Source organism: Stomoxys calcitrans, chromosome 4, assembly GCF_963082655.1.
Source record: "Stomoxys calcitrans chromosome 4, idStoCalc2.1, whole genome shotgun sequence".
NCBI lineage: Eukaryota > Metazoa > Arthropoda > Insecta > Diptera > Muscidae > Stomoxys > Stomoxys calcitrans.
This window is the reverse complement of record NC_081555.1, coordinates 182,225,944-182,248,466: the sequence shown is the minus strand read 5'-3', so window position 1 is coordinate 182,248,466 and position 22,523 is coordinate 182,225,944. Positions and strand designations below refer to the sequence as shown.

The 22,523-nt window shown below is 39.2% G+C and overlaps 1 protein-coding gene across 12 annotated transcripts in view; it reads right to left on the bottom strand.

Moving 5' to 3' along the window:
- Nucleotides 1-22,523, bottom strand: part of LOC106095872 (disintegrin and metalloproteinase domain-containing protein 9) — a 470,496-nt gene that overhangs the window by 252,061 nt on the left and 195,912 nt on the right. For 9 of the 12 annotated variants that reach the window (XR_001222811.2, XM_013263281.2, XM_013263282.2 and 6 more), the window contains exon 3: nucleotides 17,975-18,171. Coding sequence is in view for 11 of the 12 variants with exons in the window: in XM_013263281.2 (XP_013118735.1) it covers nucleotides 17,975-18,171 (197 nt within the window). In the remaining variant the exon portion in view is untranslated. The remainder of the gene's footprint in view (nucleotides 1-17,974; nucleotides 18,172-22,523) is intronic. The other 3 variants (XM_013263277.2, XM_013263278.2, XM_013263286.2) reach the window with 1 other exon arrangement.

Genomic DNA, 22,523 nt, shown 5'->3' with positions numbered 1-22,523 from the left:
GACGCTTAAAGCTATATACTGACCAAAAATAAGAAGAAGACCAACTACTGGTTTGACTATTGAAAATATAATAGTAAAGGAATATTATAATAACAAAGCATCAGTAGCCGATGGCTTACCAGTTGATCTATTTAAAACCCAAAAATAGAACTTTAGAATACTATGCCCCTTTAATCAAAAATATTACAAAACGGAATGTGCTTACTGTAGGGGTATAAGTGTCCCTCACATTGCAAAAAAGATGATGACATGACAGAGACCACGAAGTAATTGAAACTTATCAATGCGGTTTTCGACTTTATAGTAGTCTTTGAAAATGAGTGATCATACCATACTATAAAGTCGGCAAACAACATACAGTTGATTGGGACAGACAGTGGATGTTAGAAAGAACTACTTTGAGAGTGCCATTGATGTATTCTCTGTCGAGCTCCCTTTTCCACGGTATCCCTTTTCAGGCAAACATAGGATAAAAGAAAAGAATTGCTGTGTTATTGGAACAATATCAAGTTATGGTTCATTTTGGACCATAATTGAACTGAATATTGGGGCCCATAGTTGCAGTCATGCTGTGTAAAATTTCAGCCAAATCTAGTAAGAATTGCGCACTTTAGGGGCTGAAGAAGTAAAATAGGAAGACCGGTTTATAGGGCAGCTGTATAAGGCTAAAAACCGATTCATGCCATATTCGACACGTATGTTATGTTCTCATGAGAGTAGCCGTAAGAGTAATTCTTGCGTAGAGTAATTCTTGCGCCCTTTAGATGCTCAAGAAGTCAAGACCCCAGATCGGTTTATATGGCAGCTATATAAGGTTATGGACTGATTTCAATCATTCTTAATACAGCTGTTGGAAGTCGTAACAAAACACGTCATGCATTTCAGCCAAATCAGATAGGAATTTCTCCCTGTAGATGCTCAAGAAGTCAAGACCCCAGATCGGTTTATATGGCAGCAATATCAGGTTATTGACCGATTTCATCCATTCTCAGCACAGTTGATAGAAGTCATAATAAAACACCTCATGCAAAATTTCACCCAAATCGGATAAGAATTGTGCACCCTAGCGGCTCAAGAGATCAAGACCCCAGATAGGTTTATATGACAGCTATGTCAGGTTATAGACCGATTTCAACCACACTTAGAACAATTGTTGGCTAGCGGCTCAAGAAGTCAAGATCCAAGATCAGTTTATATGCCAGCTATATCAAACCGTGGACCGATATAGCCCCTCTACATTCCCAACCGACTTTCACTAATAAGAAGTATTGGGTTGCCCAAAAAGTAATTGCGGATTTTTCATAAAGTCGACGTTGACAAATTTTTTCACAGCTTGTGACTCTGTAATTGCATTCTTTCTTCTGTCAGTTATCAGCTGTTACTTTTAGCTTGCTTTAGAAAAAAGTGTAAAAAAAGTATATTTGATTAAATTTCATTCTAAGTTTTATTAAAAATGCATTTACTTTCTTTTAAAAAATCCGCAATTACTTTTTGGGCAACCCAATATTTGTGCAAAATTTCAAGCGGCTAGCTTTACTCCTTCGAAAGTTAGCGTGCATTCGACAGACAGACGGACGCAAGGACGGACGGACAGACAGATGGAAATGGCTAGATCGACATAAAATGTCATGACGATCAAGAAAATATATACTTTATGGGGTCTCAGACGAGGGTACGCGGAAAGCTTCCTGCCGATGGTCCAATTTTCGGATGATGCCTCAGCATCGATGTTCTGATCGTTCAGCTTTTGAATTGTTGTTGGTTTATCGATGTACACATTTTCTTCAAAGTAATCGGAAGAAGTCCAATAATGTCAAATTAATAATCTTAGACCACTCCCACTAGGGAACTAGAGTCTATTAATATCCTACCCATTGACATACAGATTAAGTGTGAAGCAGCTACTGCGGTTACGAGACTTAGGAGATGGGATAATGGATATAGGATAGGATCAGGTTATATCATCCTGGTATAATCGAGGCGACGATAAGAAACCCGGATGAATTAGAAGAGGCTTCCGATCAGATACCTGAGATGACACTTGAGATCGAGCGCGAGACTTTGCTACCACAGGCACAGTCTTGGATTGACGGAACTCTGGCATTGCCATCTGGGAAATCATGATATATAGATGGATCAAAGCTAGAGGACAGAGTGGGCCTGGGGATCTACATTGAGAACCCAAGGACGGACATCTATTTTCGACTACCTGACCATAATACGATCCTGCAGGCAGAAATCCGGGCGACCACGGAATGTGTCAGGTGGTCTGGTGTTCACGCTAGGACGTCGAGTGTGGACATCTTTACGCACAGTAAACTGGCCATCAGTGCAATAACAACCAGTACGGTAAGCTCACGAACAGTTGGGGAGTGTAAGAAGGAGATTAACGATAACCCTCTGAGGATGGCACAATCCGCATTGTTTTAGCGCCGGGTCATAGCGGAGTAAGGGGGAATGAAAGAGCAGACGATTTGGCAGTGAAGGCCAGTGGACTGCCGTCAATAAACTTGGTTTATTCGAAGCCTTTCGGGTCAACGCAGTACGAGTTAAGGGCGTGCTCGACTGTGAAACAGCGAAACTGTCGGTAGGACGGCGAAAATCCTATGGGGAGATCAGGATCGCGAGAAGACGAGGATATTACAGAAAGGAAGTAAAACGGGGGTCAGTATATCTGTCGTTATCATAACGGTACACATAGGACTACGTGCTCACTTATGCAAAATTGGTACGGAAAGTGATAGCATATGTAGGGCATGTGGGGAAGATGATGAAACGTTGGAGCATTTCCTTTATACAATACCAGACATGAACCAACTAAGAGGAGTGGTATGAAAAACAATTATGGATTTTGTAAGTGGAACGGAACTCCTAACTTAGGTTTTCTTTTTCGTGGTCACTTTTTAGTATTTAGAGCGCAGAACAAGGCAACAAGCCGATCACTGGCTTAGGTGTATGTCCATAGTGGCATGGGGAGGATTAATATCTGCAACCTCTCTTCAATCAAACCTAACCTGAAGGTATATTGACATATCTACGACCCACTATGGAATGGAATCGAAAAAGACTTGTAATGGATATGCCAGCTGAGGCTTTGCTCTAACCATTTCAAAGAGTTATCTTTATACGCTCTCAAATGGTATATTTTTATACCCTCCACCATAGAATGGGGGTATACTAATTTCGTCATTCTGTTTATAACACCTTGATATATGCGTCTAAGATCCCGTAAGGTATATATATTCTTGACCGTCATGACTTTTTAAGTCGATCTAGTATTGTCCGTGTGTAAGTCCATTCGTCTGTCTGTCGAAATCACACTAGTTTTCGAATGAGTTAATTTGTGAGTGAAATTTTGCACAAATACTTTCTTTTTGTGTAGGTCGGTTGGGATTGCAATTGGGCCAAATGGGTCCATGTTTTGATATAGCTGCCATATAAACCGATTTCGGGCCTTGACTTCCTGAGCTTCTTCAGGGCACAGTTCTTATAATGTTTGGCTGAAATTTTGTACGTGGTGTTTTGATATCACTTCCAACAATTGTGATAGGCATGGTTCAAATCGGTTCATAACTTGATATAGTTTACCGATCTCCCGATTAGACTTATTTGACTTCTAGAGGGAGAAATTCTATTCCAATATGGTTGATATTTTGCATGTCGTTTTGGCCTCCCAACAAATGTTCCAAGTATGGTCTAAATCGGTTGATAACCTGATATGGCTGCCATATAAACCGATCCCCCAATTTGATTTTCTGAGCCTCTGGAGGGCGGAATTATTACTCGATTTGCCTGAAATTTTGGAGGTGGTGGTTTTCCTATGACAACTAACAGCCATAACAAGTACGGCCCATATCGTTCAATAACTTGATTTAGCTTATATATAATTGAAAAAGTCATTCAAAGTGCAACGTGACCACGGCAATTGAGTTTGTCGCACATAAGCGCCTCGTCCTGTTGAAATCGCAAATCGTGCATATCATGACATTAAAATTGAGGCCCAAGTATCTGGGGCCAATAGCAAAATAAGCGAATATTTATACCCTACACCACCATTGGAGTACAGGGAATTAGAGATTTGTGCATTTGTTTGCAATGTTAAGAAGGAGAAGAGCTAGACCCATTGATAAGTATACCGATCGACTCAGAATCACTTTCTGATTCGATTTAGCCATGTCCGTCTGTGAGTCCATGTATTCATGTAATCAAAGTGTAGGTCGTATTTGTTGTCCGATTGTCACTTTTTGCACATGTTACTTTTTTGGTCCAAGGACAAACGCTATTGATTTAAAAAAATCGGTTCAGATTAAGATATAGCTCCCATATATATCTTTCATCCGATATGGACTTTTAAGGCTGTAGAAGCCACAATTTTCGTCCGATCTTTACAAAATTTGGCATTGGGTATTTTATTTGAGGTCTACCTACGTGTACAAAGTTTTATAAAAATCGGTTCAGATTTAGATATAGCTCCCATATATATCTTTATCCGATATGGCCGTTTAAGGCCTTAGAAGCCACAGTATTAGTCCGATATTTTGCGCGAAATGTTTTATTTGACGTCCGAATATGTCTGGAAATTTTCATGAAAATCGGTCCAGATATAGATATATAGCTCCCATATATATCTTTCATCCGATAAGGCCGTTCAAGGCTGTAGAATCCACAATTTTTTACCGATCTTTACAAAATTTGGCATGGAGTGTTTTATTTGACATCTCCATATGTGTGCAAAATTTGATAAAAATCGAATCCACAATTTTCGTCCGATTTTGCATGAGACGTTTAAATTGACGTTCCAATACGTGCGCAAAATTTCATTAAAATCCGTCCTAATTTAGATATAGCTCCAATGTGTATATTCCATCCGATATGAACTTTTAAGGCAGTAAAAATCCACAATTTTGGTCACATCTCTACAATCTTGGGCGTGAGATGTTCTGTTTCAAGTCCCAGTATGTGTCATTAAAATTGGCACAGGTTTCGACTTAACTCCCATATAAACTTTTATCCGATATGGCCTTTTAAACATGTGGAAATCCAAATGTTGTGTCCTATGGTAGGAAAATCTTACAAGGTTCTAAATTGCTATTCCAATTGGTATCCAAATTAAAGTCAGACTAGATTTCGAGATAAGTTCTACATATAAAAAGTACTACATGCACTAGGTGGAGTAGGGTATTGTATAGTCGGCACCGCCCGACTTTTGCCTTTCCTTAATGGTTTACAAATACATTTAAAGAATTTAATTTGAGAAAGGATCAACTCTTTACCAAAACCCTAAACTTAAATCTTTGTAGTATCACAATGCTGTCTGATTACTGACTGCTCTTATTCTCTCTCCAAAAATGGAACTAAATTTCTGATTTAGATCATACGGTCATTACGTTATTTAAGGCTTTTGCCTCCTACCAATGAACAGAGAAGATCCATTTACTGATTTAAGACGGACTATGAGAATTGGGTATGCGGTAGTTGGCCATTGTTTTTTACAATTCCTTGCACATTTGCTGTGGTACACATTTGCAGCTGAGTTGACCACTAATCTGACCATGAATAAAACGTTAATGATTATTATTCGGTCAAATTTCCCAACTGGGGATATGTTTTATGTTTCCCTCTCCATTGACGTAGGAACGTGGTCTTCATTACGACTTTGAGTTACTTTTTCCAGGGGATATAATAACAGAAGAAATGCAATAAAAAATAGCAACAAGAGCTGAAATGAGAAATAAACGCAATAAGAAATAAATCGAAGCTTGTATTGAGAATTTGGGAAAAATGCTTAGAGTCTTGGCATTAGCAAGCAACGGTTATGTTGCCTGTTTGCCATGGAATGTTGTAAATCAATTTCGCTAATAAATCTTTTGTGTACATTTCCGGCGTAATATTTTCATTTTGTTTGCTCCAAAAATGGCGATGACTATAGAGATGGCGAAGAGTTTATTTATTTTAATGGAGAAGCCTTTAAGCTAAGTTTGCTGCGATAAATTCTGAATAAACTCGAAAAAAATTGTTTTTTATTTTGATGGAAATTGGGATTAGAAAATCCTTGCTAACCGAATTTCGCATATGTACTCAACATTCCGTTAAGGACCAAATATGATTCAAGTTTCAGTTTTGTTATATATATTAAAATAGATAATTTTAGAAAATTAATAAATCTTAGACAACATTTACCATAAAGTGTGTCCTAGGTCTTGAAAGGACCTACAAATCTGTTCATATGTTGGTCTTTGGGCCTCTTTCTGACTGCTAGTGCGGGACACACACACAGAATGTGTTCTATAGTCTCTTCTTCTTCAATGTCCTTACAGCTTCTACAAAAGTCGTTGCTGGCAACCTTCAGTCTGTCAGCATGTATTCCGATTAGACAGTAACCTCTCATGATGGACACAATGATTGAGACGTCTGTTCTAGCCACTGTCAAAGCGGTAGACCTCTTCAAGTTTAGATTAGGCCACATCGTCGAGGGCGGTTTTTTGTGTTCAGAAATATGTTCTCCAGGGATTTAATTGTTGCCTGGCTGTCTGAGAAGATATTTATGCCACTCGTCGTTATAACATTATATCTTGGCCATTCCGTCACTTCCTTAATTGCAAGGATCTCCGCTTAATACACACTGCAGTAGTCGGGTAACCTTTTCGATATGACCAGTTCTCCAAAGCCCACCTAGTCGTCTAGTTTAGTACCATTCGTATAAAAGTCTATGTAGCTTGCAAGAGGAAGCTCCCTTAGCCCAACGACTGTGGTTGCAGCAATTTGTCTAGCCACAATGTTCAGAGCCATTTGATGTGGCATTCAATTCAGAGCATTAGTTAACGTCGTCCGCAGTGCGGCTGAGATGCACAAACAAGCCATACTTTGGATCCGGTTGAGTATTGAACAGTTGGTGAACTTTTGAAGCGCCGTCCACTCGACCACAACACCATATAGCATTATAGGTCTGACAACTTCAGTATATACCCAATGTATGACGCATGGTCTAAACCCCCCATCTTTTGCCAATGCCTCTCTTGCAGGTGTATAGGGCAATTTCCTGTCCAGCAACACACCCAGGAATTTAGCGCTTTCTGTAAATGGAAAATTCCCTCTATCCAAGGAGACAGGTGTCACTGTAGGCAAGTTGTATCTCCTGCTGAATAGCACTTTTTGTTAGTCCGATATAAATTGTCGACAATAATCATATATTTTATGACCACATCAACCATATCTTCTACGACCACATATAATGCGGAGGTGAACTTAAAATTTAAAGTCTTTCAAGCTCAGTAACACTCAGAAGAAAATTACGCAACCTACGAATTGTAGAAGTAAATTTCAGGAGATCGCTATATATATCAGTATTATCAAAGGTTTAGTTTGGACCGATAAGACCGATTAAGATGGTGCATCAAATAAGAATTTAACGAGCTCAAGAGGCCCAATCGGACTACACCACCAAATGGGGGTTGTCTAATTGGGACAATATGTAACTTAAGTGAGAGGAATTTGGGAGTAGAATACGAATGAATGAATCAAAATACACAGCCACGCCTTGTAGGGCCGCAATAAAAAGAAACTCAAACAAATAGAGAGATAGAAGCGATATGGGACTCAAATGAAATGAATTTTAAATCAATATTTGGCACACACTATTAAAGCGTCCCAACTTGCCCTCCCTAAAAATCCACTTTGCTAAAAGCTGACATAAGGGCGAAAAAGTTCGATCTATCCCGATCGAACGAATACTCAATTTAAAGGTATTCTGTGTAGAGCAAAAAATTTGGTAAGAGTTGCAAAAGACCCTTCCAACCCCAATTTATCCCAAAAAAACATGTTGTCATGATGGAGACAATATGGGACTCAAATAAAAGGTCGTTAAAAGTAGAGTGCGAATGTGATCGATTGAGACCATACCTGACACGTATGTTAAAGATCGTGAGAGAATCCGTTGTACAAAATTTCTGCCAATTCGGATGAGAATTGCGCCCTCTAGAGGCTCAAGAAGTCAAGATCCCAGATCGGGTTATATGGCATCTATATTAGGTTATGTACCGATTTGCGCCATACTAAGCACAATTATTGAAAGTCATAAGAAAACACCTCATTCGAAGTTTCAGCCAAATCGGATGAGAATTGCGCCCTCCAGCGGCTCAAGAAGTCAAGATCCAAGATCGGTTCATATGGCCGCATATGAACCGACCATACTTAACATAATTGTTGGAAGTGATACCAAAACGCTACGTGCACAATTTAGTCAAATCGGACTAGAATTGCGCCCTCCAGAGGTTCAAGAACCAAGATCGGTTTATATGGCAGCTATATCAAAACATGGACCGATTTGGCCCATTTACAATCCCAACCGATCTACACTAAAAAGTATTTGTGCAAAATTTCAAGCAGCTAGTTTTACTCCTTCGAAAGTTAGCGTGATTTCGACAGGCAGACGGACGGTCAGACATGGCTAGAGCGACTTAAAATGACATGACGATCAAGACGCATTTTTCGAGGTGTTACAAACAGAATGACGAAATTGGTATACACCCATTCAATGGTGGAGGGTATAAAAAAAAAACAAACATGGATATGTAGGTCAACCGGGCAATATGGGTCTTAAACGAATGCACTTTGGAATGGGATTTTGAAACTGGTGATAATATTAGAGATCAAGTGTATAAGGGCTGCCTGTCTTAGACCCAATAAAGCCACATTTGCTATCCAAATTTGCTGAAACATGGGACCGTGAGTTGTGTTAGGCCAGTCATTTTGGCCCAGATCGGTTCTGATTTGGATATAGCTGCCATATAGACCGATCGGATTAAGGTTTTGGGCCTATAAAAGGCGCATTTATTGTCCGATGAAGCCGAAATTTGGGACAGTGAGTTGTGTTAGGCCTTTCGATATCTTTCTTCAATTTGGCTCAGATCAGTAAAAATTTGGATATAGCTCCCATATAGACCGATCTCTCGATTAAAGGTTTTGGGCCCATAAAAGGCACATTTATTGTCCGATGTCGCTAAAATTTGGGACAGTTAGTTGTGTAAGGCCCTTCGACATCTTGTTTCAATTTGGCCCAGATCGGTCCAGATATGGATATAGCTGTCACATAGAGCGATTTCTCGATTTAAGCTCTTTAGGGCCTATAAATGGTGCATTTAATGTCCGATTTTGTCCAAAATTTGAACAGTGAGTTGCGATAGGCCCCTCGACATCTTTCTGCAATATGGCACAGATCGGTGCAGATTTGGTTATAGCTGTCATATAGATCGATCTCTCGATATAATGTTTTTGGGCCCATAAAAGGCGCATTTACTGCGTTGGGTCCTTCGACAGCCCTCTTCAATTTGGCCCAGATCCGTGTAGTTAGGGATAAAGCTGTCATATAGACCGATCTCTCGATTTATAGCCTTAGCCTCATAAAAATCACATTTATAATCCGATTTTGCTGAAATTTGACACAGTGACTTATGTTAAGCTTTTCGTCGTCCGTGTCGTATATGGTTCAGATCGGTCTATATTTGGATATGGCTACCAAAGAGACCAATATTTTGTTCTACAAAATTGAACAATGACTTGTTTTTATTAGACTACTCAATATCCGTGTCGAATTTGGTTCAAAACGGACCATATTTTGATAAAGCTGCTATGGGGGGATAAATTATGCATTTTTCAACGGATTATGATGAAAGGTGGTTTACATATTTACACGAGGTGGTGGGTATCCAAAGTTCGGCCCAGCCAAACTTAATGCTTTTTTACTTGTTATATTTGCAAAGAGCTCGGTTGCTGCCGGCTTTCTATATCCTCCACCATAGAAATTCCGTTTGTAACACTTCGAAACTGATCAGCGACCCCGTAAAGTATATGCATAATTTCTTGATCATCAAAATCACCATAGCGCTCGAAAGCGCAAAGATGGCCACTCGTAATTTTGCACAGATACTTCTTTTTGATGAACATCTGGGAATGCTGGGAATTGGAAATGGGCCAAATCGGTTCAGATTTGGATACAACCGCCGTATAAACCTATTCCCGGTTTTGACTTCTTAGGCACCTGAAAATCTTAATTTTCATCCTATTTGGGTGAGATTCGGCACAAAATCTTCTATTCTGATGTTCAACATCCGTGCCAAGTATGCTTTGAATCGGTCTATAAACAGATATAGCCCCTTTGTAAACCGGTCCCCAGATTTGACTTCTTGAGTCTCTAGAAAAATCAATTTTCATCCTCCACCGTAACCCCAAAAACACCACCCAAAATCAAAAGTGGACCGATAAGGACAATATGGGTATCAAATGAAAAGTATGCAGATCGAAGTAGGGGGTCACGCCACCCCTCAAAACGCCATTAGACCCATTATGACTTTATGATACTTGTGTGAACCGACTTTCTTGAAATTTTCATAGATTGTGTACGTATGTCTGGTAGAAGACATATGCTATTTATATAATTTCTGGATATCGGGTGGAGGCGGACCGTCCCCCTTACCCGAAAAACGCCACCCATATTCGAAAGTGGTCCTATGGGCCCAATAAGGGCATCAAATAAATGGTATTGGAGACCAGAAAACGAATATGGTATTAAAATTTGGGTCCAAGTACCCAGCGGATATATTAGAGAGTTAAAGAAGGTGCAGAGGAGCGGGCCTCGAAGCCTTAGTTTCTATCCGATTCGGCTAAAATTTGGTACGTGAAGTACCCTTGTGTTAAGTTTAAGTTAATTTAAGATTTTCAGCAGAACCCATGATGGTGGATACCCAAGATTCGGACCGGCCGAACTTAGCATGCTTTTACTTGTTTTATTAACGTTTAACGCTTTGTCAAGACAACACCAATAATACATTGAGCAACAGATATAAAAGGACAGTGAAAAGCACCCAAAGCGACGGTCACCAAAATCATATAAGAAGTTAATTTTTGTTTCAAACATAGAGTGAACTGGTTAAATAAAAACTGATCTGAAATTAGTACGAATCCGAGAGTGTGCGCGTTGTTTGTTCTTGTTAACGGAAATTCCAACCAATCTTTTTTTCTGCCCACGCCCTATTTGCATTTACTTATGTTTCCGATATAAAATTGTTAGACGACAATATTTTATGTTCGCACCAATATTTTTCTAAAATTTTTTTTTTTTTCCTTAGGGAATGATACTTTTTTCTGGCTGTAAATAAATAATGTTTTGGCCCAACATTCCTTGTAAGATTTCAAAGAGTAAAAAAGTGAACGCATAAACACACAAACAAACAAATGAAGGAGTATAAAATATACTCTCGCGTTTAGTACGACAGGATGCGAGTCGTTTTGTTTTTATTTCTTAGCCAAAGGGACAGAAAATATTGCTGCCATACCAGAACATGAGTTACAATTTAAGTTAAGCAGCATCGGAGGATATAAAACGAGAACAGAGAGGCATATTGAAAGTATTCGCTATATCCGATTTGCCATTAGGCTTGAGTTGAGAGCAAGCCATTCGGAAGCGGCAGTAGCTTGGTTGGTGGCAAGAGGGGAGCAAATGAGGCTCCTCGAGGGTCTCCGTGGTATGGTGCGTTCGTAAGTGTGTGTGTGAGGGCGGATACATTGTACTGACAAACGAGCTAAGGGGAAACTGTTGAACTTCATTGATTTCGAAATAAATCAAAACAATTTACGCCACACTGTAATCAATCTTCTTGCTGTTATTTACTCCTTCGTTGAGTCTTTTCGACTTGTTTTTGCGTTTGCCTCACACCCCGGGCATCCTATCAGCCATCCAACTAAACAACCATCCTTCTCAATTTCCCACAATATTGTAGCCATTTGTTAGGGCGCCGTGTATGCGTGTGGGACCGTGATGGTGTTATGAGGGCTCATTGTTGTTGTTCTTGTTGCTGATATTGTGTTATTAGCGTCTTATGTTTGGAATTTAGAAAGTTTCTTTTCGACAAAGTAAATGAAACATCGATTTATACTTAAAGTACTTTTTGAGGCACCAAACCACCACGTCGCCCCGCATCAGAGGCCAGGCTGGGCTGGGCTGGACTGGTAGCGAGATGGAGGGGCAGTTACTGACAATTGCAGACACGTTCGAGTACAAATTGCTTCAAAGCGATTTGCCGCTAATTTGCTTATTTCCTTCATAAATATTGTGGAACCACAGCCAATCGCTTTCGCTCTCTCCCCCTCTCTCTCTCATTCCCTTTGTCTCAGTGTCTTTCGTAAAATGAAGTATTTTGCATTTTGCCAAGTCGATTTACTGAACATTCGAAATCAATGCGAATAAAATACAACTCAATTGCCTCCAATTGCTTGTTAAGTGTGCTGGAGTGGGGGACACAAGAATGGCATTTGCATTGGCATCCAATTGGTATGAAAGCCACAAATACAAAGGTGCCATTGCTTTGGGAGTTTTTGGTGGTAAACCTTTTGCTTGTTATCTGTCGACAATTCGTGTGTCCTGAATTATTCATTAACCATACAAAGTTTTTGTCAAATTAAATTCATAAGACTTGGTTAATTCCATTTCATTTTGTGTATATTCCCAATTCCCTGTACCGGGGTTTGAGTGCCACCACCCTTCCAGCCTTCTTGAAGAAGTACAAAAAACGAAAAAAGAACCAAAAAGGTTCCAAGCAATAAAAACGTGTTTCAAGAGCGACGCTTTCCATAGAATGTTAACAAACACTCACACACACACACCCACACACACTCTCTCAAAGAAAAGGATCTCCGGAGAATACCCGCTAATAATTGGTTTTATTTGCGAATTGGCTTTCAGGAATATGTTTTCTTTTTTTTTTGTCCTGCGTAAGCAGGCTGTTGGTGGTGCAGCATATTCCTGTTCGACCTCAAAATTAATTATTACACAATTAGCATTTTAAAAATTAATCAAGTTGTTTGCAAAGTACTTCGACATTAGCAATTTCTATTTCTCTGAATAAATTTGATGGCAACAAATGTTTTCCAACGAAATGAACTCAAGTACTTCCTACGACTTTCGCTGGAACTTTTAAGGGGTTTTGCATTGCATCATCATCGGGCGTGACTATTAGAGCATGAACAAAAGAATGAAAATATTTTTGAAAAGTTTAACATATTCGCCCTCCGGATATATTACTATTCACAATTCGTTTTGAATACAGTAAATGGGAAAAGATTTAATAGCACTTCGGAGAATAAAGTATTTATGCACACCACACCATTCCGTGGCAAAGAGATATTTAAAGTGGGCTATTTAATACATAAACCTAGTTGAAATGGAGACCATTGTGGCGCATTGTCAACATCAGCGATGGTTATGGACTGGACTATAACAATGAGTATATATATGTATGGGCCAGATTTGTAATAGAACAGCTCGTGGTTCGAGGTTAAAGTGAATAGTAGGTCAGAAGTTGGCATATGATGCTGAATACTTCGGTTTGTATTTTGGGGAAAAGATCAGAGTTGTAAAGCCTTCAGCCATGCAGAACTTCTCAATGAAAAAATGTTGCTCAGCGACACACTTTTCGAAATGGCTTTAAAAGGGAGGACTCTTAGCATAGTTATCGTTAACTGTTATTTAATACAACGTCATTGGTGAACATAGTGTTATATTTTATTACTTAGAGGCATGAGGATGATGGGAATATGCAATTGTTAAGGGGTTTTTAGAATAAAACAAGCAAAAAGACGTTAAGTTCGGCCGGGCCGAACTTTATATACCCACCACCTCGGGTATATATGTAAACTACCTTTCGTCATAATCCGGTGAAAAATGCATAATTTATGCCTCCATAGCAGCTTTATCCAAATATATTCCGATTTGGACCGAATTCGACACGGATATTGAGAGGTCTAATATGTACAAGTCATTGTTCAATTTTGTAGAACAAAATATTGGTTTTCTAGTAGCCATATCCAAATATAGACCGATCTGAAGGATGTCGAAGGGCCTAACACATTTCACTGTCCCAAATTTCGGCGAAATCGGACAATAAATGCGCCTTTTATGGGCTCAAAACCTTTAATCGAGAGATCGGTCTATATGGAAGCTATATCCAAATCTGGACCAATCTGGGCCAAATTGATGAAGGATGTTGAAAGGTGTAACACAATTCACTGTCCCAAGTTTCAGCAAAATCTGATAATAAATGTGGCTTTTATGTGCTTATGATCCTAAATCGGCGGATCGGTCAGTATGGCAGCTATATCCAAATCCGAACCGATCTGACCCAAATTGAAGAAGAATGTTGAAAGGCCTAAAGCAACTCACTGTGCCAAATTTCGGCGACATCGGATAATAAATGTTCCTCTTATGGACCCAAAACCTTAAATCGAGAGATCGGTCTATATGGCAGCTATATCCCAATCTGAACCGATATGAGCCAAATTGAAGATGGCTGTCGAAGGGCTTAACACAACTACCTGTTCAAAATTTAAGCAAAATCGGATAATAATGAGGATTTAAGGGGCCTATGACCCTAAATAGGAGGATCGGTCTATATGGCAGCTATATACAAATCTGAACCGGTCTCTGCCAAATTAACGAAGGATATTAAAGGGTCTAACACAACTCACTATCCCAATTTTTAGCAAAATCGGATAAAAAATGTGGCTTATATGGGCCAAGGACCGTAAATTGGCGGATCGGTCTATATGGCAGCTATATCCAAATCTAGACCGATCTCGGCCAAATTGATGAAGGATGTCGGTGGGCCTAATACAACTCACTGTCCCAAATTTCGGCAAAATCGGGCCTATGACCCTAAATCGGAGGATCGGACTAAATGGTAGCTATATCCAAATATGAACCGATCTGAACCAAATTGACGAAGGATATCGAAGGGCCTAACACAACTCACTGTTCCAAATTTCAGCAAAATCGGATAATAAATGTGGCTTTTATGGGCCTAAGACCCTAAATAGGCCGATCGGTCTATATGGGGGCTATATCAAGATATAGACCGATATAGCCCATCTTCGAACTTAACCTGCTTATGGACAAAAAAAGAATCTGTGGAAATTTTTAGCTCTGCATCTCTATTTTTGAAGACTGTAGCGTGTTTTCAACAGACAGACGGACGGACATGTCTAGATCGTCTTAGATTTTTACGCTGATCAAGAATATACATACTTTAATGGGTCGAAAATGGATATTTCGATGTGTTGCAAACAGAATGACAAAATTAATGTACCCCCATCCTTCGGAAGTGGGTATAACAAGTAAGAACGTGCTAAGTTCGGCCGGGCCGAATCTTATATACCCTCCATGGATCGCATTTGTCGAGTTCTATGCGCAGTATCTCTTTTTAGGCAAACGAAGAATATTGAATAAGAACTGTTGTGCTATTGGAACTATATCAAGTTATAGTCCGATTCGGACCATAGATGAATGCTGAACATTGTAGAATTCATTGTGTAATATTTCAGTTCATTCGGATAAGAATTGCGCCATATAGGGGCTCTAGAAGTAAAATCGGGAGATCGGTTTGTATGGGAGCTGTATCAAGCTATTGATCGATTCAGACCATATTAGACACGTATGTTGAAAGTCATGAGAGAAGCCGTTGTACAAAATTTCTCCCAAATCGGATGACAATTGCGACCTCTAGAGGCTCAAGAAGTCAAGATCCCAGATCGGTTTATATGACAGCTATATCAGGTTATGTACCGATTTGCGCCATACTTAGCACAATTATTGGAAGTAATAACAAAACACCTTATGCAAAATTTCAGTAAACTCGAATGAGAATTACGTGCTATTTTGGCTCAAGAAGTCAAGATCCCAGATCGGTTTATATGACAGCTATACCAGATTATGAACCGATTTGAATCGTACATGGTTGTTGGAAGTGATACCAAAACACCACGTGCAAAATTTCAGTTAAATCGGAAGGAAATCGCGCCCTCTAGAGGCTCAAGAAGTCAAAACCCCAGATCGGTTTATATGATAGCTATATCATATTATAGGCCGATTTCAATCATAATTAACACAGTTGTTGAAAATCATAAAAAATCACCTTATGTACATTTCAGCCAAATTCGATAAAAAATTGCGCCCTGTGGTGGCTCAAGAAGTCAAGATCGGTTTATATGGCAGCTGTAACAAAACATGGACCGATATAGCCCATTTACAATACCAACCGACCTACACTAACAAAAAGTATTTGTGCAAAATTTATGGCGGCTAGCTTTACTCCTTAAAAGGTTAGCGTGGTTTCGATAGACAGACGGACGGACGGACATGGCTAGATCGACATAAAATGTCCTGACGATCAAGAATATATATACTTTATGGGGTCTGAGACGAATATTTCGAGGAGTTACAAACAGAATGACGAAATTAGTGGAGGGTATAAAATCAAAAAAATTGGTAGAAAAAATTAATGTCAAATAACCGCATGGGACGCCCTATCGCAAAACCCAACCCACAATATGTTTATCAAATATAATGTATTAATGAGTAGTGTACGGACATGATAAAACAATTCGTCCTGTCGGGGGCCAGCTCCATCCCCATGTACCACCCAAATATGAAATGTTTACCGTTTGGGGCAAAATGGGTACCAAATGAAGGGTAATTTGTAGTAGAAAACTTAACTTATATTAATATTTGGGATCGAGTACCAGGGGGGCCGCCCCACCCCAAAAATCACTTCCAAACGGAAATGTTAGCTGATCGGTATTCAAACGTAAGATACTTGTGAGTGGAATACGAATCTTACATAAAAGTTTGGGACCCACCCCAAAATTGTGCGCCAAATGAACATGTACACCGAAGGGGACAAGATTTAAGAATATATGCATATTTTCCCTGAACATTCCACTAAAGATCAGGGACAAACTTCTTACATATCAATGAGTGCAGTCCTCAATGATAAGGGGCCTCCTCTTTATAGACGAGTCCGAAAGGCGTGCCGCAGTGCGACACCTCTTTGGCATAGAACCTCAAAAATATTGCCAGCATTAGGAGGGGAAAAATACCGCTGACTTTTTTTTCTGAGTCCCGCCAAGATTCAAATCAGGCGTTCAGCGTCATCGAGGAGTCGTCGAGGAGTCACTCCACTCCAAAATTGTGCCCCAAATGGACATGTATACCGAATGGGATATATCATTATAATTAAAGTAATTTGAAAGTTAAATATGAATATAAATGTGAAATGGGAGTAGCGAAGCACATCGGGCCAGCTGGTGTATTACAAAATCTTATCTTTTGCATCTTTTGTTGAAAATGTCACCTGTCATACTACTAAATTCTAAATGAAATGCTACAGGTGATATGATCCTTAATACAAAAATATTTATACAAGTACATACATATATATATGGGGGGGTTAATATTTTATAAAAGTTAAATAGGCATAGTAAAAGGTGAAATCTAAAGCAAATAAACAAATCAAAATACCCTCTCAAGAAACATTCAAAAGTCAAAATCTATTTCTTATATACAGTATGCCGATCAGTTAACGGTAAGCTAAGGCATAATGAGTAAACAAGGATGGTCAAGGATTTCTAATTTATGCAAATTGTGTGTCAGCAAAAGCAAAGAAAAGCGCATGCAAATGGAATTGAATGGACTCGTACACTGTAAAAAAAGTTTCAACTATAAAAATCTTCATTAGGCGGGAAAACATGCATTTAACTAGAAATGAATAAAACTATTCTTTGTTTCTTAAGCAATGGTATGCCTGCTGTTCTTTTTATTTTCTTGGAAAATTAAAATGTTTGTCTTTCTTTTTGTTTGATTTGCGATTTTGTGTGTATTGATGTGTTTGGAATTTGAAAATGAATGTAAATTTTGTGAGAACTGCTTTCCACTTGAAGATTTTTTTTTGGGTTTCACATGGCGATGGCTGCTTGGGCACATTTGCAAGGAAGGCCATTTAAACTAAAAACCAAAACGGAAAACAGAAAACTTATATCGAAACAAAAAAGCTGGTTGGATTATGTCTTAACAAATGAATGTTAGAGTTGGTTAGAGAGAGACAGAGATAGAGAGATAGAGCAGGAGTGAGGAGTGAGAGTATGAACATACCATTGTGTAATTGTTTAAATTTCGTTTTGAACGTAAACGATTGCGTACCTTGGGGGGACTCACTTCACGCGTTGAAATGCCCATCTTCTCGTGGTGCCTCAACTGCACCGGATATATGATCTGATAATAATGGCCACCGATACGGCGGACCAACTCTTGGTTCTGGCGGTATTCCTTAAGTAGACGTTCGACTTCACCTGCAAAAAGAATGAAAAAAAGCCAAATTAAATTTCAGTCATTTAAGAATAAGACAAATATTTGAAATTTTCATAAACATTTGCCTTTGCCATTAAGAATAAGCTCGCTTGCAACGACTAATGGTAATGTAACCAAAAGCCTATGATTTTAGCGTTCATTGCATTTATCGCCCGCAGCCAGAAATTCAATCCCACCCAGAGTCTCTGTGTATGTATTTAATTAGCAAACAATCGCACTTTGGGCATTTTTCTCCGTCTCGTGCCTATTGCTGGGGTAGCTTAAGTTATGGGCGCTCCATGGCTCAGTGTGTCCCATTTATGTGGGAGAGAAAGAGTAGCCAAAGGGGTAGAAACAAATTTTAATTATTAAATTTTGCTGAAAATTTTGTTCAAATCCCCTTTAGTTTTCTACATCATACACAGTCTGCTACATTGGGGACAATGACGTAACCACTCCAGTCCTCTAAATGGGAGTCATAGTTGTTTTGTGGGGATGTTTTTTGACAATAATTCAAAGGCAACACTTTACAAATCTTCTTAGAAGATTACGACAGATTTATATTGCAAATAATGGAACAATTTTTCCCATTCGGCGCCATTGGATTTTTAGATTTAAGAAAAGTATCGTTTTGCCTCTACCAATACTTCACCTCTTGAGTGCAGATTTTCTACTTTTTCTCTTTGAATTTGCCACTGATTGTGTTGCTCGGGTAGATTCGCTTTATGAGATTGTTCGGAACATCCTTTGTACTAATTGAATGGGGATTGGGCCACAAAGCAACCTAATGAATTGATGAATTCTTAGGCAATTCTAAAACGATGTGCGTATCCTAGATTTTAGCACAGACCATGCATTAACCATCAAAGCAAGTAGGCTGTGGCAAAGGAGAAATCAGATAATCTTGCCGATACTTAACATCAATTGAAAGTTTTGTTTCATTGTTGCCATTGGACTGGCTAGTACTAATTGTTTTGTTTCTGGAGTAACTTAAAGTTTTGGTAGATGTCCAAAGCATATCTAAATTCTTGGGGAATACTGCTAACCCAACTTTTTTATTATTTTTATCATTTTCGACCAAAATATGTCAAATTCGTATATTCTGGATTTGATGTTCACGATAGAAACTTTTATTTAACGCATTTTGTTTGTCCAAAAACAATTCAAATTGTTTAAACCATTATAACGAAAACAAGTAAAAGCGTGCTAAGTTCGGCCGTGCCGAATCTTATATACCCATGGTCGCATCTGCCGAGTTCTTTGCTCAGTATCTGTTTTTAGACAAACAAAGAATTATGAATAAGGACGAAGGAGGAGCTATATCAAGTTATAGTCCGATTCGGGGCTCAAGAGGCAAAATCGGGAGATCGGTTTATATGGGAGCTGTATCAGGTTGTGGACCGACTTAAACCATACTTCGAACAGTTGTTAAATGTGATATCAAAACACTATGTGCAAAATTTAGGTAAAATCGGAAGAGAATTGCCCCCTCTAGAGGATCAAGACCTAAGATCGGTTTATATGGCAGCTATATCAGGTTATGGACCGATTTGAACCATTCTTAACATAGTTGTTGGGAGTCATAACAAAACCCGTCATGCTACAATTTAGCCAACCCGGATAGGAATTGCGCTCTCTAGAGGCTCAAGAAGTCAAGATCCCAGTTCGGTTTATATGGCAGCTATATCTGGTTATGGACCGATTTGAACCATTCTTAACACAGTGTTCAAAGTCACAACAAAAAATCTCATGCAAAATTTCAGCCAAATCCTTGCGTCCTTTTGAGGCTCAAGAAGTCAAGACCCAGATCGGTTTATATGACAGCTATATCAGGTTTTGAACCGATTTTAACTATTCTTGACACAGTTGTTGGAAATCATAACAAAACACGTCGTTACAAATTTCAGCCAAAACAGGTAGGAATTGGCCACTCTAGACGCTCAAGAAGTCAAGACTCCATATAGGTTTAAATGACAGCTATATCAGATTATGAACCGATTTCAACCACCTCATGCAGAATTTCAGCCAAATCGGATGAGAATTGTGCCCTCTAGCGGCTCAAGAAGTCAAGATCCCAGATCGGTTTATTTGGCAGCTATATCAAAACGTAAACCGATATAGCAGATTTACAATTCCAACCGACCTACACTAATAAAAAGTATTTGTGCAACATTTCAAGTGGCTAGCTTTACTCCTTCGAAAGTTTGCGTGCTTTCGACAGACAGACGGACGGACAGACGGACGGACGGACAGACGGACGAACAGACGGATGGACAGACGGACGGACAGACGGACGGACAGACGGACGGACAGATGGACGGACGGACAGATGGACGGACGGACAGACGGACGGACAAACGGACGGACGGACAGACAGACGGACGGACGGACAGGCGTACGTATGGACAGACGGATGGACATGGCTATTTCGACTTAAAATGTCATGACGATCAAGAATATATATACTTTATGGGGTCTTAGACGAATATTTCGAGGAGTTACAAACAGAATGTCGGAATTAGTATACCCCATCCTATTGTGGAGGGTATAAAAAAAATTATTTTTGTTTGCCCTACATTCGATTGCCATCGAAGAATGGGGGTATATTCAATTTCTCATTCTGTTTGCAACACATCGAAATGTCCATTTCCGACCATTTAAAGTATATATATTCTTGATCGGCTTAAAAATTTAAGACGATCTAGCCATGTACGTCCCTCTGTCCATCTTCTTCTTGTCCATAAGCAGGTTAAGTTCAAATATAGGCTATATCGGACTATATAGCCCCCATATAGACTGATCCGCCGATTTAGGGTCTTACCCCCATAAATGCCACATTAATCAACCAATTTTGCTGGTCTTGCGCCCCAAAAAGGCGCATTTATTGTCCGATTTTGCTGAAATTTGGGACAATGATTTGCGTTAGGCCCCCGACGGTCTGCCAATACTATTTTCTGGAATTTTTAATCACAAACACTATGGTGTTCCTCATGGCAAAGGTCTATAAGGCCATAATTGCAATGAAACTTTTTTCTAATTTCCCAAATTAGAAAATCTCCACGAAATTTGTTTAAAGAAAAATTTGAAGAAGATTCAAATTTTCTCTTAATGCTGAAAAATCCAAGAATCATTGTCTTACAAAAAACCGATCTGACCACTTGAGTTTTGACTACATATCGTAGGGCTTTAATGTATGCAAATGTTTCTTCGTTTTATGTAATCGCCTCGACTAGCATTACACTCTATGTGGACTAGTACATTAAACGAAAAAGGCCTTTTCATACCTTCCCAAGTATGTACCACCGTGACCCCAATTAGGCTTTCAGAAGCTAAGCAATAATGTTTTTTGTTCTTTTCATTTTTTTTTTCTGGTATTATATGCAAAAAATCGCTTCAAAGGATGGTTTGGGATGTTCGCAGTAATTAATTTCTTGGAAAATTTTCATATCATAAACCTTTTAACCTTAAAACATTTGCAGTAAACATGGATACATGCTGATTGTTTAACCAGAATATAGAAAGAGCAAAACAGTTCAACTAATTGGCCAAAATTGCTTTTTGAGAGAAAAAAAAAGGTCAATGCCGTACCATGTAACCAATTCGACCGTGGCATGCTGCTGACAAAGGATTCAAGTTTTGCTCCATTGGCTTTTTGAGGGTGGCAGGGGGAGTGTGCGATGGTGTTGGTGGTTAGTGAGTCGAGAAAAGTCTAAATTGAAATAAAACTGCAGCACAGGCAAATATGAAAAATATTTAAGTATTGCGATGCTCTTCTTGTTGTTGATGATGATGTTATTTTGGCTTCAAATTGTTGTATTTTTCAGGATGGTGATGGCGATGATCCCCAAAAAACTGGCAGCAATCACAAGACGATGTCGTTGCTGGAGGTGGCAGGCGGATACGAGTTACTGAGTGAATTTGGTTTTGGGAGAAAGGGAGGTGGATGTGATTTGATAAGTTCAAATGCTGCATAAAAACGGAAATTAAATTTTCGTTTCGAGAGTCAAGTAGGCAACATCATTCGCTTTAGTGCTTGAAGAAGAAACTACAATAGTTTTTTTGTTTGTTTTTAATGAAAAGCTTGTTGGTTGGCAGCAGGCGGGTATTGTTTCCAAAATTAACTAGGAATGCATTTAGGGTTTAAAGGATTGGGGCTTTCCAAGGGGGAGCTCGAGGACTTGAACAAAACAGCGCAGGGTGTCATACTCTGCCAACTGTATGCAAACCACTAGCGGGAGGACCCAAAAAAAAAACTCTTTAGTAATTTAAGTCAATTGCTCGAAGAGAAGAAGCGGGTTTACAACTGTGGCACATTTGCAAAAGTTTGCCTGTTTTTGTGGCTGATGAAGTAGCA